This window comes from Agelaius tricolor, unplaced genomic scaffold (assembly GCF_023055355.1).
Source record: "Agelaius tricolor isolate 1412-34295 unplaced genomic scaffold, bAgeTri1.0.p SCAF_8, whole genome shotgun sequence".
Taxonomy (NCBI): domain Eukaryota; kingdom Metazoa; phylum Chordata; class Aves; order Passeriformes; family Icteridae; genus Agelaius; species Agelaius tricolor.
Window position 1 is genome coordinate 41,181,089 of NW_027269268.1, and position 16,162 is coordinate 41,197,250.

Below are 16,162 nucleotides of genomic sequence, written 5' to 3' on the forward strand. Positions count from 1 at the left end.
GTCATCTTTCAGCTGTCACATACCTTCTCTGAACAGTACGGGCATCTAGAAAACATTTCATAGCCACCTACACTTCAGACAGGGTACATACTGCAGATTCAAAACAGACAGATTTATCCCACTTTGCTATTGACTTTCCAGACATATCCCATCCCTTGGCAATATGAATATTAAATTACAAAGACATTTTGCACAGAAGGATTTCCTGAGTTGGCTGGTGAGGGCTCCTTTGGTCTGCATATTCAAGTTTCTCCTTAAGATTTATAACCAAAGTGTGGATACTCTCTTTCCCCTCATCTGCCTGAAGAAGGACTGCTCACTCTCGCCTGCCTCCGCACTCTCCGTGCCGCCCCGCACGCCGTTTCCCCACGCTGTCTTCTCCATCGCGCTGACCAGGCCCCAGATGCCTGAGGGACCGGCCAGACGAGCCCGCGCAGCCACGAGCGGCCCGGGCTCCGTAAGGAAGCAGCAAAGTAACTCTCGCCTTCCCGCCCTGCAGCCAGGACCCCGCAGCCTCGCTCGCTGACACTGCCAGCAGCCGGGCATCGCCGCTCGGCGCCAGCCGTGCCCTCGCCGCCCCGGCGGAGCCTGCCCGGCCCGGCCGCTCCGGGGCTTTAGGCGCCAAGCTGAGGCAGCGCTGCGCTGCCCGCGCCCGGCACTGCCCGGCACCCTGCGCGGGGGTCCGCGCGCTGCCCGGCACCCACTGGGCGGCCTCGCCCTCTGCCCGGGGCGGGGGCTGGGGGCTCCTGGCGGGGCGTCGCCGCCGGCCGCGGGCGGGAAGGGGCGGGGGCGGCGCGGAGGCTCCTCCCGGGCTGCGCTTCCCTGGGCGGGCGGAGAGCGGCGCTGGGTCCCCGCGGCGCACGCTCCGCCCGAGCCTCCCCCTCTCCCGGCCGCCGCCGCCGCCGCTGCTGCCGCCACCGAGCCGCTCCCCCTCCCCCAGCCAGCGCTCCCGAGCAGGAGCTACCGCGCCGCGGAGCAGGAGGCGGCGGGAGCGCCCAGGGCAGCGGCCGGCGGGGTGGCGGCGGAGCGGCGAGCACCACCCGGCACGGAGGCTGCTCAATGCTGCACCTTCCGGAGCTGCATGAGGTAAAGGCGGCTCCGGGTCCCGCTTCCCCCCGTGCTCGCTCCCCGCTCCCCACGGCCGCGGGGGTGTGTGCGCGGAGCCGGGGCTGCGGGGGGCTCTTTGTGGGCCCGGCCGAATGCGGGGCGGCGGGGCGGGTGGGGGGGGTGCGGGGCGAGGGCTGAGGGGACATGAAGTTGCGGGAACAAATGGAAAGTGGCGAGTGGCCGGGCCCCCTCCCCGGGGGGGCTCCTGGAGGCGCGGGAGGGCGGGTGGGGGGCTCTGAGGGAATTGGGGGGGTCGCGGGGGGGTTTTGTTTGCGCTCGCCGCCGCCTCCCTCCCTCCCCCTCTCCTGTTGGCTTCTCTGCCTCCCGATAGTTTTGAGGCCTAACTGTTTAGGCCTCGTCTCCCGGCTCCGGGACCGGTGTGCCGGCTCCGAACCACCCCCTGGGGCCGGAACGGCGTCCCCGGCCCACCCCCCGGGCCGTAAGGGGCCCTCAGCCGCGGGGTATCCTTCGATTGGGCCCCAAATTTCATTGTAAAACCGTCGGCTGCGAACTAACAGTGTTGGGCTGGAGCAGCCCCGCAATGAAAGGAGGCGCCGGAGGGGAGCGGGGAGGCCCGAGTCGCGGGGAGCGGCGGCGGGCCCGGCCTCGCTCCCGCCGGGATGCGGCGGGGACAGCGCTGGGGGGCGCGGCCGGCGGGGCGATAGCCGGGGCCTTCAGCGAATTGAGGGTGAGGAATGGAAAAAGAGGGTTAGAAAGTCGTTTCTATTCTGCTGAACTTTTGTTTTCTGACCGATAGAGGCCGGTAGAGGACTGTGGAGAAGGAAAGTTTATAACCAGCAGCGCCAGGATGGACTTCCCTGCTACCCAACCAAAACCTGCTGCCGACGGTAAAATCATCTACTATCCTCCTGGAGTGAAGGAGATTACGGACAAAATTACCAACGATGAGGTGGTTAAACGGTTAAAGGTGAGCAATTCTGACCACCACCCCCCTCCCTGAAACTTTTACTTGTTAAGGTAGACATTTTATCACTGGAATGGAGAACTGCCAGAGTTTTGTTGTCCTTCCTGCCTGCAGACCTTTAAGGGAATATGACTTCATTGCTTTTCCTTAAAAGCGGAGGACCCATTTTCCCCATTTTTTGTAATTCATTACTGTTGTCTTGTGAGTTCTCTCAATGCTGGAATTGGTACATTAACTGCTAATTTGTACATGAAACATATCCACAGTTTAGAGGAGAGGTCTGAAGTGGAATCACAAGTAATAATTACAGGATATGCTAGCAAAATTTTTTGGCAAGCCAGGTGGTGTTTTGGGTTCCGGCATTTGAAGAAAGTATAGTTGAGTGGAGGAAGCAAGTAGGCCTACGTAAGGGTAATTTTGATTGAAAAGATCACACTGTTTGCCAAAAACAGAGCTTAATTTCTGGAGTTTATGGATGGAATTTTGAAATAGTTTCAAATGTAAAACCTCCCTCAGATTTTTTAACTTAGTGTAATGCACACTGTTTTTTTCCTATTTAGTATAATTGACAAAATTGCTAAATTTTCTTGAGCAAAAGGGATTGTTAGAAAAGCATCTTCTCTGCTTGTTTGACAGCATCTGAGGGAGTGCGAGTCTTGCCTCTTTTTTACTTTATTAATCCCTTCTTCCACTGGAAAAAAAATGCTACTGTGCTACAGTAGGATTATTTCTTAAGTCCATGCTGAAAATAGAGAATTAAGTTGAGCATTGATCAAATATTGACACAGCTCGTTTGTTAACACCATGGTCTTTGGACCAAAGGTTTTTGTAACCTAGGATTTGGTCCTATGCCCAGGGTGGAGTAATAATTTTTAGAGATTGGTAATACTCTATCATCTGATGATCTGTTTCCTATGACAGCAGTGACTCCACAAAGACTGAAAAATAGAAATCACGGTCTGGGCTGGTCAGCTAGTACATTGAAAAGTTTTCTTTGCTATAAATGTGAGGAGAACATAGGCTTTGTGCTTTGTTTTTTTAAGCAGCAAGGCACCTATCACTGTTCTTTTTTTGAAAATGAGCCTTGTTGTCCATTTACAGTTTTGAAAATTATGGAATGGACAAGTTCGGCCTAGTATTTTCAGAACTGCAGTGGAATAGTGCCAGCTACAGGAGAGGATACTAGAGTTGTGACTGTTTAGACAGATACCTCAGATTAAAGTCTGGAATGTAGAGGAATGCAGTTTTGAGCTGATCCCTGAAACAGGTATTTTATTTTGTCCCAGTTGGTGGACTTGGAATGGTGAACCATGTCATTCCTATATAATAGGAATAATGGAACTTCAAAATCATGTATACATGTTTTACTGAATTCACATGTGTGTGTGTGTATTAGACATAATTTCCAGGCTAAGAGCAGACTTTTTTTCTGTTGTTTTTTAATGAATTATTGTTACAAAATTCAGACAGCCAAAAAATTTGAGAGTAACTTCAAATGTAAACAAATACTTTGCTACTGCACCTACTGAATTTTTTTTCTGTCTGAAATGACAGAGAAAGTTTTTTCTTACTGTATTGGTACTGTTTAATCTGAGTTAGAGGAATTTTTTTTGTCAGGTATGGGCTTTACTGAAGCATCAAGAAAATGGGAAGTACTGTACATTCTAGGACTAAACCAACAAGTATATTTTTCTTTATGCTTTTGTATAATGTGTATGTTCTTTATGATGAAGTCAGAGCTTCTTTATATCAACTTAATTTATAAAAGCAAATTAATTTTGGTACGTGGAATATTATGATGTTGCTGTGCTTGGGATAGAAATGCTTGAAAAAGTTTTGTTAAATCTTTTCAAGTTTTCTTCAAAAGATAACTTTCCAGAACTTCAAATGTGACTTAATGATAAAAGCCAGCTTTAACAGAATGTACCAACTCAGGCATGAATCAGTTCTTGAAACTGTAGGTTTTTTGTCCTCTTGGCCATGCATCAGCCAAAGATGCTCTTACAGAAGGTGTTTCTTACAGAAAATGTGCAACTCAGAGTTTTGGCCACCAGGATGTGGACCAGTTCCTGCAAATTTTTGTTCTTTTAGCTTGTTGAAGTCATGGTCAACTTAACTGGTTACAAATCTGTGTCCTTATTAGCAAGTTTTCTGGTATTGTATCTGTATTTTTGTGTCCAGACCTCTTCTTCTAATGAAAGCTTTTCTTATTATTGGAACTTGAGACATTCTGGGCACCTGTCCCAGAGTGCCTGAGCAGCAGCTTTTGTGCCAAGGACTTTTAAAAAGAATGTTTTTATATCCATTCCCTCCTTCTGCTTGGCGTTGTGGGTAATAAAATGTAGGCCAGATACTTTCAAAGTGTTTTGATATATCTGTATGATAACATTATTATTGTCCTGAAAATGAAAATATTGAGAATTTTAAAATGGACATGGATCTTTTGAGGGATGTAGAAAGGAAATGCCTCAGGATTGCGTATGTATGGCAAATGAAACACAAGTTCAGGTGCTTAATGGAGTCAAAGGTGGTTTCTGGAGTGTTAGATTACGTGGATGGTTTGGTGCCTTCTTAGAGTGGGACAGTATGTGATGTATAGTTCCAGCTGTTGAGGAAGTGATTTTAACTGGTGTGCTGTGGCTGGGCTCAGATGTCCATTCAATAGATCCAAGTAAGTTTAACCGAACTAGGCAGCTAGCATGTAGCAGAGTGTTGAAGTTTACTGTACTTTTGACACAAAATCTTTTTTTTTAGGTCAGTCTTTCTCTTTACAGGGCAGATGTTCAAGTTATATAGGGATTGATTTTAGAGCTGCAAGTCAGATGCTTGACAATTTGGGTTAAGGTTTATAAAGGGGGATGGTAACTTTGCTTTCCCCTTCTCTTACTTGGTTATGTCAAACAATTGTAAGGCACCCAAGAAGCCCTCCTTCAGTTCCAAGATCAAAACAAAACCTAAATAAAACTTGAGAGCAATTGTGTTAGCCATATTATATTTCTCTCCATGAGATAGTTGAGGATTGAAAGAAGTTTTAGAATCTTGGCATCTGCTTTGCTGCAAAACTTCTTTATGACTATTTAATTTTTTTCAGAATTGACTGTGTTTTACTGCCATGTTAAACTGCAGAATTGTGTGTTGTTGTCAGTTTAAACTATTAAATCTCAGATATAACTTTGATCACAAGAGAATGATAAAATGTCATTGATATAAAACATTTTTAGTCATTATGAGTAAGATTAATAGTAGTGTACTTAATTGCCAGATCCATTACAAATAGCCTCATCAATCCAAAATGCAGAGACTGATTTTCTCAGTGACTGACATAAACAGCCCTTGTAGGCAAAGCCAGAACTGCCACCAAAATATGTGGTGCTCTCACGTGCTTGTCCCAGCCTCTGTTCTGTACCTTCTTTACAAGCATTTTGTTTTGTTGCACACCAAAATGGAAGGGTTGACCGGATTAAAACTTAGCAGGGCAAAAAACTCCAACCAACCAACAACAGAACACCCACCCCTCTCCAACTAAGTTAATTTTAACCTGAACCCTTTTCTCATGTAATTTATCAGGAAAACTCACAAATACTTGATCAGGCACAGGGCAAAACCAACTTCTTTTTGTGACAGTCCTGCCTTAGAGTGTTGAAGGAGCCTCAGAGTCAATTTGAATGTTCAAGTTAGCAAATGTTCTCTTTTGAGATAGGGATGGGGGCATTTGTGTTGTTTCTGGAAAACTATCATGCCTGCTAGAGTTTTTAATGTAAAAGAAAGCATGCAGGATGGTGAGTTCAGATAAAGCTTTGTACTAGGAACTGTACAGTTTGGTAAAGTGTAAGACAAGTCTGTAGACAAAAAGAAAATACTTACAGTGCAACATTTGCTTTTACCTTGAGATATCAGTGTAAACACAAATTCATGAAATTTGTAAAATGCACATTTAATCAGACACTAAATATACACAAGTAAAAAAAAAGTTTCTGAAACTTTTCAAAGGAAAAGAAGCAATAAATTTATTTCAGCATGGAAAATTTAAACACAGGTTTAAGCCAGCGTTTAAATATATTTCTGTGAAACTAAGTTTTATGGGTTAGAATTTAGTGAGGGAGATACAGCTCTTTATCATGGCTGAGTTAGGATTCTGGTTTTTGTTTTGTGGGGGTTTGGATTTTTTGGGGGAATGATTGTTCTTTTGTTTTTCAATCTAGTAGTCTTGTTCTTTTTTCCATGGTGACAGTTAGGCAAGGCATTTGCTGTGAAAGTTGCATTTGATTTCAATGCCCCCCACACCCTTTCATCCTCTCTCTCCCTCTGCCATGCCCACCCCAAGGCCTGGCTTGTGATCATCTGGGGAAGTTAGCACTCCAGGTGTGCCTTGAAGTCTTGCCTGTCTTGTCCCTTGGCATTTCTTAGTGATTATATGTATTTGTGTGAGAACGAAACAAACCCCCTCCCTCTCCTTTCCATTGCCTTTCTGTGTGTTCCTCTGGTTATCAGGTATTGGCCCCTTTGTAGTTTGGCCTCTTGTGCTTTCATACCACTAGAAATGGGTAATGCTAACAATGTGTCATATCATGCACAGGTAGTTTTAGGCATCTGTTACATCATGTTAAAATTGAGAAAGGTTGCTTGATGCTACTTAAATGTTTTGAAATAGGCTGTAGTTACAGGAGAGGAAAAAAAAGTTTCTTTTAACTAAACCTGATATTTCTGCGTAAGTTAATGGCTGCTCTCTGAGGTTGTGTAGTTAGATGGACCTTTGATCTGACATGGATAGTTACATTAAACAATACTAAAAAAAACAAATTAAAATGTCATCTGATAGAAGAAAATCTGTTGTGTCACCCACAAGAATTTGGTATGTTTGAAAGGAAAAGGTATATACATAGTAAGAGGGTTGGATAGTATATTAACTAATAAATGCTCTTTGCTGGCAAGTCTTGTATGACATGGGTGACTTGCATGTATTTACATGCATATATTTAAGAATTATAAGTAATTTTGTGGAGGTCATACAGCCAGGTTACAGAAATGATCCACAGTTAATTATTCTAATAGTTTTAAACTTCATGAATTGTATTTAACTGCAGACTGCAGTTGCAATGTTCTTGAGCTATTGCTAGCCACATAAGCCTAAAGCCAAATTTTTAATTTGATTTTGCCCATAGTTTAATCTTTTTAATTAGTTTGAGTCTTGTAACAATCAAGTTTTTCATTAACTAGGACAGGCCACTAGTCAGAGAAGAAGAAATTGTGTTCTGATTTTTTTTTTCCAAATGGAATATTAACCAATTGCTTTGTAAATGTCCCAGTTTTGTCAGTCCTTAGAGGAACAGACCATGTGGGCTTACCAAGTTCACCCAGATGTTACTGAATTTCAAACTGATTGATGATGACACCGTTTGTTTTTGTATCTGATAATTTTCTTTTGTTACAAGTGCATCAGTAATTAATGGCAATTTCACATGTACAGTATTATTCTAATGGTTTCCCAGCAACACTAACATAAATGTATTGTGAAAAAGAAAAAAGCCCCCATTTGAAAGGGGGGGAGGGAAACCCAAAAGGTTGCTGAATTAGAAATGATAATTTCTGATGTCTGACCTCTGACATGGACAGACTAGTTCAGAAGTCTTCATGTCCTTATTTATTCTGTTAGAAACTTCAGAGATTTTTTAAATCTTATTCTTATGCTAATGCTTGAGGTTTGTGAGGCATGGTGTTAATCACAGTTAAAAGATGGGGAACTGAAGAGTTACTGAAAAGGAAAAAAACAAACCCTAATATCAGAAAGACAAGACAAGCTGGCTTCATATGTCTGATTTGGTATTTCTAAATTGTGACTTTTCAAGTGAAGTGCATTCTGTGGCACTTTATATGTTCAGACTGAAAGTTTCTTTGATTTCAGCTACATTTCTGAGTGCCCAGGGCTTCTGTAAATCAGGCCTTATCTCCTAAAAAATCCAGAAAATGACTAATGTTTTCTGTGAAAACTGTTACAGGCTGTTTTACAGGCATTATATAGAAACTTTGTAGTAGGTGGGAGGCTGGCATGCAAATCTTCAGACTTTACCATTTGAAAATACAGTATAGAATATTAATTTTCTTCAAGTATTTTCCTTCAGTTACAGTATTCCATCTATGATAAATAAGAAAGGTGGTCTTTGACTGGTACTTCTCTACTAAATAACCTTGAGTAACTCCAGAGCAAGTTTTTTAATGTAAGTGGAACCAAGTAATGGCTTCAGGATTTTGATTGTGGTATTTCCTTTTGTGTGTGTAATCACTTAGCAAGTACTATATTAACATTAGTATTACAAAAACTGACTAGAAGTTTGAGAAGTACAGGATTATTTACCTTGGAAAAGAGATGATTAAGGGTTGTTGTGATAATAATAAATTACAAACTTCTGAGTTTGTCCCCCTCTTCTAAAATTGCAAAACTATTGAATGCCAAATATTACTTCGGGGCATAGTGGAAGCCTGTGGCAGACCAGAGCTCTACTGATGTTGTCTTCAGTGTAAGTGACATGATTTAGTCATAGAAATCACTTCAGGTGGATATGCAAGTCAGTATGTATTTTTATGGTACAACGTGGGAGACTTGAGGACTTCGTTTGCCTAAGTTTGCAAAACAGCAGGAGCTTTAGTAGTGGTCAAAGTCTCATAAAGGAAGTGTTATTCTCTTACCAGTGATACAAAGTGAAAGAAGAACTATCCCTGGGCTTGCAGACAGTAATATGGAGATGATTGATAGAAAGGGAAATCAGGCATATATATGTGATTACTTTTTTACCTTGTCTACTTGAATCAGTTCTTACTGTTTTGTCTGCTTAATGTTAATGTGCATCTTCTGCTATAATAAAGAAAAACAACAGACAAAATAATTAGCAGATCTTTGGTTCACAGCATATACTACAGCCATTTAGCCACTTTGGTAGTTAAAGAAACCAAACTTTTCTGTAGTCCCCAGTTTATGTTAATCATTGTTTGTATCTGAGGGTTTTTTCCCAGACTGCAATATCTTGTTAATCACCATTGTTACCTAGAAATGTAAAACACATGCTTATTATTGGTGTTACTCAAAGCAATGTGTGTTTTGCTGGCTTTGCAGCTGCAGTAAACTAATGAACCGTATTCCCGCTGCTGTGCTGACATCAGAATCTGGCTGTTGTAAAGATCTCTTAAGCATGATGAAATACTGCTAAGGAGAAACAAAGATAAAATTGGCACAGCATACTTGCTGCTCAGGAATGAAGATGGAAAACTTTCTGGTACCTGGATAGCATGGGGATAATCTAAACATACATTTTACTTGTACGAGACTGAAGGTACATACTTAGCTGATGGAGGTGTCAGAGCTTCAGTGTTAGGACCAGGTTTGCAGCAGGGAAAAAATCCTTTCAAATTTACTGTGAAGGCTGATCAGCCTTTTTAATGTCTTACTCTCAGGTGAGTTCCTGTTTCTTCCTGGTTGTTCAGTTATATTACCTAATCTTAATGGTACTCTGTTGTCTTCCGTGAGTACAACCTGTCATGTTCTGCTGTTCTACAGTTTGGTAGTCATTAGCATTTTAGGCCTCATGTCTTCAGTTTCTAATGCTAGAAATTATGACATCTCTCTCCATGAGATTTATCAAAATTTTCTAAACTATTGAAAGAGAGAAAAGGTTTTGTACTGGCAAAATACATTCATAAGCATTAGACACATGTCTTTTCTATTTACCAATAATATTTGAACAGATATTGAAGATGAAAGAGAAGGAGAAAGAACATTTTTTTAAAAGGATTTTGGAGAAGTCTTATATTTCTGGAGTTTTCTCACACACTATTCTTTGGTGTCTACAACACCTGAAAAATGCACATGCTTAAAAATGAAGTAGCTAGATTAGTAATTAGTAGTATTAGAATTTGCTTGCACTCATTAAAGAATTCCTCTTCCTCTGCAATTTTGTCTCTCTCTTACTTATGGCTCTCTGTGGAAATAGCCTGATTGACCATGAAGAAATAGCTTAACATCTGCAGTTTTACAATATTTTTAAAATATTATGTAACTTACTGATCTTAAAACTGTTTTTATCCGTGCATCTAGTGTGAAAGCCCATCAAAAGACCAGGACTCAACTTGTGCTTACTATGGAAATCTTATTACTGCTGTTTTAAATACCCAAAAATCAGTCTCTCAAAAACTGAGGAAAACATTTGTGTGTCTCAGTTTACTTTGTATATGTGATAGAACTTTGCCTGGGAAAATGTTTTTACCTCACTTTTCTAATAAAATACGTCTAATTTTTTTGTTACTGAACTTCCCTGAAGTTACATTAGTTCAAAACTTGCTGGCAGTTGGACAAAGGTTTCAGAGATGGAACACTTGTCTAGTTGCTGCTGAACAGAATAGAGATATCCAAATTCTGTTTACACAAAGGAACATGGACCAGCACTGTTAAACATTTCAAAAGGCAGCAGCCCATGTGCTAGTTGGAATAAATTCAGTAATTATTTCATGGGTGTTTCAAATGTTTTAGGGGATCTGCTGTCCCCTCTCCAGCTTTCTGGACAGGGCACCCAAAGGAAAGTGGGCAGATAATTCAGGAAGGATGAGAGCAAGGCAAGGGATGCAGCAGCTCTCTGAGAGGAGAGTGGTGGGGAAGAGATCTGTTGGAAACCAGGCAGTGGCAACTTTGCTGCCTGTGGTAAAATCAGTTTCAAATAGCAGCAGTACAGGAGATAAACAAGGAAAATAAAGCACAAAAACTTTTTAATACTCTCTTAACCCACAAACTGGTAGTGGGTGGTTCATGGTATTCAAAAGTACTACTAGTTTTTAAACTTAAAAGTTGTTGTTTTTAACAACTGAATCTGAGACTTGTATTCCATGATCAGCTTGATGAAAATTGCTTATATGATACGGTATTACTGAAAGGGTAAAGTAATAATAAAAAAAGCTAGTCTAAAAACCCAACAAAACCCAAGTCACTCAGAGATAGTTTAAAATCTCAAAAGACAAACAGTAAGTTCTTTAATTGATGCTTTGTATAGTGGTTTTTTATGTAATTACCTTTTTCTGGTTTTTCTGGCTACTTAGAATCAGGGTTGTGGTACAAGTGCTGAAGAAGAATATGTGCAATGAAAATGTAGTTACACTTAGGAAGTGCTTAATATAAAGAGTGTTACAAATTATGCCAATAGTGATGTGGATATGAAAAGAAATTGGTTATAATAATTCGTTTCCTTGAAAAGAAAAATAAGCTGATTGACTTCTGTTACGAGTTCAGTGTAAGGAAGGATGGGGTTGCATATTTCACCTTAAAATTTTTACTCTGTCTTTTGGTCCATAGGGTAGTCAAAGTATAGTAAATCCTGTTATTTTAATATAATTTTGTGTTTTAACTGTGCTTTTGTTCTGGTATCATTGGAAAATATATGCATGTGCTTAATTATCCAAATGCAGTAATGATTCTCTGTAATAACTCATTACTGAAATTTAATTAAACTATTCATAATTTAGTAGGGAATTATTTGAAACTAAATTCTGCAGAATATAAAAATTGTTCTTTTCTTGTGATTTAAGAGAGTAAAACCTGATACTCACTTAACTCTTGGCTTCAGTGCTTTTCTCTGGGCCTTATTCCTGTCAGTCATAAAGGAAAAAAATTTTCTTTTAGAAACTTTGTTTCCATGAAGTAGTGAAGAGAAATCATTCAGAAATTTGCCTGCTTTGTTTGCACAATGGCAGAATGTATTGTGGAGTATGTGAAAGGAAGTTTAATTCTTAAGCTGTTGCAGTAATAAAAATAAAGTAGGTAAAATCAGTACTTTGTTATGATGGTTGAAAACAACTCAGTGATCTGTGAGAGGTCGAAAAAGTGGCCCTATATGTGTGGGCCAAGTGTTTCCTTCTCATCAGTGAGGTGCTGCAGAGTTAACATTCATTCACCTAGAAGGCAAATGAAGAATGCAAGGCAGCTTTACAGCATTTTTCCTTGAAAATGTATGTTTATTTAAATGCCTAATTCAATCATCCTTTATAAATGTGGTTGGCATGTGTCATTATTCCTGAAAAATTCTAATCCATCTCAAAAGCTCCTTCCTCTGCTATTACCAGTAGAATATCAGTGGCAAGAAGTACTATTTTTGCTCATGCGAAGTCACTAAATGAAGGTCTAGTAGTTGCATTTGTGACCTGTTAGTAACATCTTTTTCTTAGAAAATGTATGTAGAATATGAAAGTAGGCATAACTGTAGCTGAAGGGAAATTGGGAAATCTGGAAATAAGATTTCAGCCTTGTTCCTTTTGAAACTGGTAGTCTAGACTGCTGTAAAACCACGAGAATTTTGCTTTAGGAAATGGAGGGTTCACCAAGTACAAAAACTATATCTTTGTAGAATACATACACATTAATAGAACTGGAAGTAGGTCAGTAGAAAACTTAATAAGCAATTAAAAAATCACTTTGAAATAGGACTAAAAAGCAAGTTAGTGTCTGTTTCTAAATCTCAACTGGGAAAGCAGGGGTGGTGTGTAATGTTTTCCAAAGTTAGGGTCTTTCAGTCCTAGCCTGTGTTTCCCTTTAAAGGTTAAATCACCTTCAGACAGATTACAGATTAAAAAGCTGCCATTTAATTTTGTTTCACTTTGACATTTTTAGATACTGTTCTTAGTTTAGGTTCTTGTGCAAATTGGAGCATTCTGGTCTGAGTTAGATATGCTGTGTAGATTAAAGAATACTCATCCTAGAATTGGAGCTCTGTGTTTCACTCCATGTTTTATGCTAAAACTGGTTTCTGATACGTGTGTATGTCTGTGAGGATGGAGTTCACCATTCGATTTTTATCTAGCAGTAGAGCTGGTTTGAGAAACGCCTTGAGGGACTCTATCTCACAGGCTCTGCCTCCTGAGAATTCATACTGTGGAGCTGTGCCCTAATTCACACTGTCTTGAGACTCCTCAGAGTTACTCTGACTCCAGTCTGTATGTGTGAGGGCTGTCATGCATTTGTTTCTGTACAGAATCTGAATTGATGTCTCTCAACACTTTGTTAAAAGCCTGGCATCATGCAGCATCCCCAGAAAATTAATTTTAAAAGTAACCTCAAAATTTTAGAAATAAGGACAATATTAGTTGTTGGTGTTTTTAGAAGATTATTTGAGAGTTCTCCCCCAATTTTTCATCATCTTTACCAATGTTCTGCTCAGAAACAAAGTTGTGGGGAAAAAATTTCATCAAGAATGTAACAATGTGGAGGAGTAAGTAATGACAGGTTGGTTTTGTAGAGTATTCCAAGTCAGTTTAGTGATCTGAGCTGACCTGCATAGTGGGTATACTAACATAGTCTAAATCAATTTAGTTTATCTTAAAAATAAGTAAATAATTTTAAAAGGCTAGTTCTCTTTATAGTCTGCCAGAATTGTGTTATAGAAGCTTGTCATCCTGGCATTGTTGTATATGAATACTTTTGAGTACTTTTAGTGTGATGCTGCTACTGAAGAAACAGTTGCTCATTTTCACTGCTGCTGCCACTGCTGTTCAGGAAGAATAATGGTTCAAAGTAATTTTCCTTTATTTTGGGTCACCAGCACTCCTAAAGTCATAGAAACAAATCAAGTTTGTGAAGAGTGAGAGGAGAAAAAGTAAAAAATAGAGGCACATAGTGACTGTAGGGAAAGAGGGGAAAACTGATGTTGGAAATGGTGGAGTTGCTACGCCAGTAGGTGGAGGATTGCCCTGAATCAAGCCCTGGTGTATGGGAGCACAAACACCAAAGGCAGCACTTTGAGCCAGTTAAATACTCTTGCTACTTGTGGGCTGTATTTTTCCCCATGCCTATCCAGGTGCATCTGTGGCTTGCAGGGTGCTGGATTGTAGAATTGATCCAATTCAAAAGCAGTTTTTCCAAGTAAGTTTTCATTTGGATCAGCGTGACTGGTGCAGTCACCTACTACCCCCTCCTTGCTTTTGCAGAAGCTCTGTGATAATACTGGGGTGAACTAGAAATGACAGCTGAATTTGGGACACTGTGTTCGTTGAGTTTAAGCTTACTAAATCAACTTCTCAGTCATTAAACTGCACCCTGAGATTGGGCTGAAGTAATCTCACCCTCTCCTGTCATTTTTACAGCCATGTAATGAGCTGGTTCAAGAAGCAGATATATCTGAAAAGTAACCTGGGCAGAAAATGGGATTTTTCAGTAGTGTCACTTATCAGCCACTTACATGCTGGCATAATGGAGGGACAGATCTGGCAGATTTGGGCTGACTCACACAGCCATGAAACTACAGCCTAAGAAATTCTACAAACACCCCTCCACCCCCTCTGTTTGTGAGGCAGTATCTGTAAACAAAATGAAGTGTGTCCCTTGTTTCAGGGAGCTGCAAATCTCAGTGCAGTGAATGATGTACTGGCCTTCCACGTCTGAAAAAAGAAGCTAAGCAACAGAGGGGAATGTTCTCTGGTTACAAACAATTGAGATCAGTGCCATGTTTATACACAGATGTGTGGATTTTGCTGGCACCAGTAGTTTTGAGCAAGCATGAATGTTGGGAAATCCTCAACAAATTTTCTAATGTTTAGCTGAGTAACTGCAGTAATAGATACCATTTATCCCAATACATAATTGCTTTCAAATTTAATTGATTTTATATTTGAATTCAGAATTGATGTAGTAATAGTGGAGAGAAATACTTTGATAACACCTCTTCTTTCTCTAGGATTGTTTGGTTTTCTCTTTTATTGTCTGTCCTATTTGTACAAAAGAAGGAATTAGAGGCTTCAGTGTTTTTTCAGGCTTCCCTAAGCATGATGGCTCAGTTCTGTCCCAGTATTATGGTTTTGAGATGCAGTCTGTGATGTTTAGACTGATCTTCTGTTCTGTAGTCCAAACTACTGAGTCTTGTGCTGTGAGTTGAACTAGAGTAGGCGGTACAGGCCAGTGCTTGCAAACAGATTTGTCTTCATGCTGGCTCTGATTCTTAATGTTTTTTCCCTTCCTAATGCCTGCTGTAGTTGTTCTTTAAACAAAGACGTGTGCTAACTTCCAGGATGTGTCAGTGTGTAGGGGAGTAACTGCATGCATACCTACACGTAGACAGAGATGAATCTTTTATTTCCACATAATCACACATAATGCAAAAAAAATATTGTACTATCCAGCAGATAGGCACCATAAATAGCTTTCTCCCCCAAGCATGAACTGATAAAATGCAAGTAGTAGAATCTTCTTTTTGTGTGTGTGTGTGTCATATCAGAGCCAGTTATTTACACTCCACAGGGCTTATAGCAGGAATAGACTTAAAGTTTACTCTTGCACATGAAGCACTTCCTGAATTATTCGTAGAAAGTAAGAACTCTTCTTCTTTAACTCATTTAATTAATATTTTTTACACTTCAGGTCCTGAGGGTTGTGCAGAACATATTAAGGAGACTCCTTGATAGGAGTCCCTAAAATCCAGCTGCTGTTGAAATATGTTTGAACTTAATTTTGTTTATTCTTCTTGGAGTCAGTGTTTGCAAGGAGTTTGCAATTTTTTGGTGGTTTATGCATCAAAAATCTGTAGTTGCCAAACTTGAGCTAATGTTGGAGCTGAATTTTGCCTGCTTTTCTAGTAGCAATTTGTTTGTATAAGGAAAATTCTGTGAAAATAGTGTGGGAATGTTGCCAGAAACTTTTGGATGAAGTTATGTAGATAATTTTGATTATACAAATCCTTACTTTGGAATAATTTGATTTCATCTTATATTGTTTGGTTTGTGGCTTGTTCGGTTTAGTTGTTTCATTTCATATTATTATTGAAGTAAGCCCTTACTGGTACTCTTCAATTCAGAAAACTTCAATATAATGCTTAAGAAATGAATGCATGGACATGCTTTACATATATTCACATCTGAGTTGTAAATTGGGATTCCTGGAGTTCAGTCTTTTTGTTTGTATATAAATTCCAGAGACCTCAAGTGACTCTTGATTCAAAAATCTGTAATTACCTGGCAAGTCTTTGATAGTATATGAAAAAAAATCTGTGAGTAACTGATACCATTCATGACCAGTGGATCAAATGTTCAGAGGTTTGATCAGCTGAAAGAAATTCGGGTACATTTATGGGAAGGTAGATGGAGGCTAATACCTATTTTACTCTAAACTTT

The 16,162-nt window shown here is 40.2% G+C and overlaps 1 protein-coding gene across 2 annotated transcripts in view; it reads left to right on the top strand.

Annotated features, from left to right (window-relative positions):
- Positions 1-840: 840 nt before the first annotated feature.
- The window catches only part of PDS5A (PDS5 cohesin associated factor A), a 78,028-nt gene continuing 62,706 nt past the window's right edge, over positions 841-16,162 (top strand). The window contains exons 1-2 of one of the 2 annotated variants that reach the window (XM_071432518.1): positions 841-1,086; positions 1,865-2,035. In XM_071432518.1, the coding sequence (XP_071288619.1) occupies positions 1,060-1,086; positions 1,865-2,035 (198 nt within the window). In that variant the 5' untranslated portion in view covers positions 841-1,059. The remainder of the gene's footprint in view (positions 1,087-1,864; positions 2,036-16,162) is intronic. The other variant, XM_071432517.1, reaches the window with a different exon arrangement.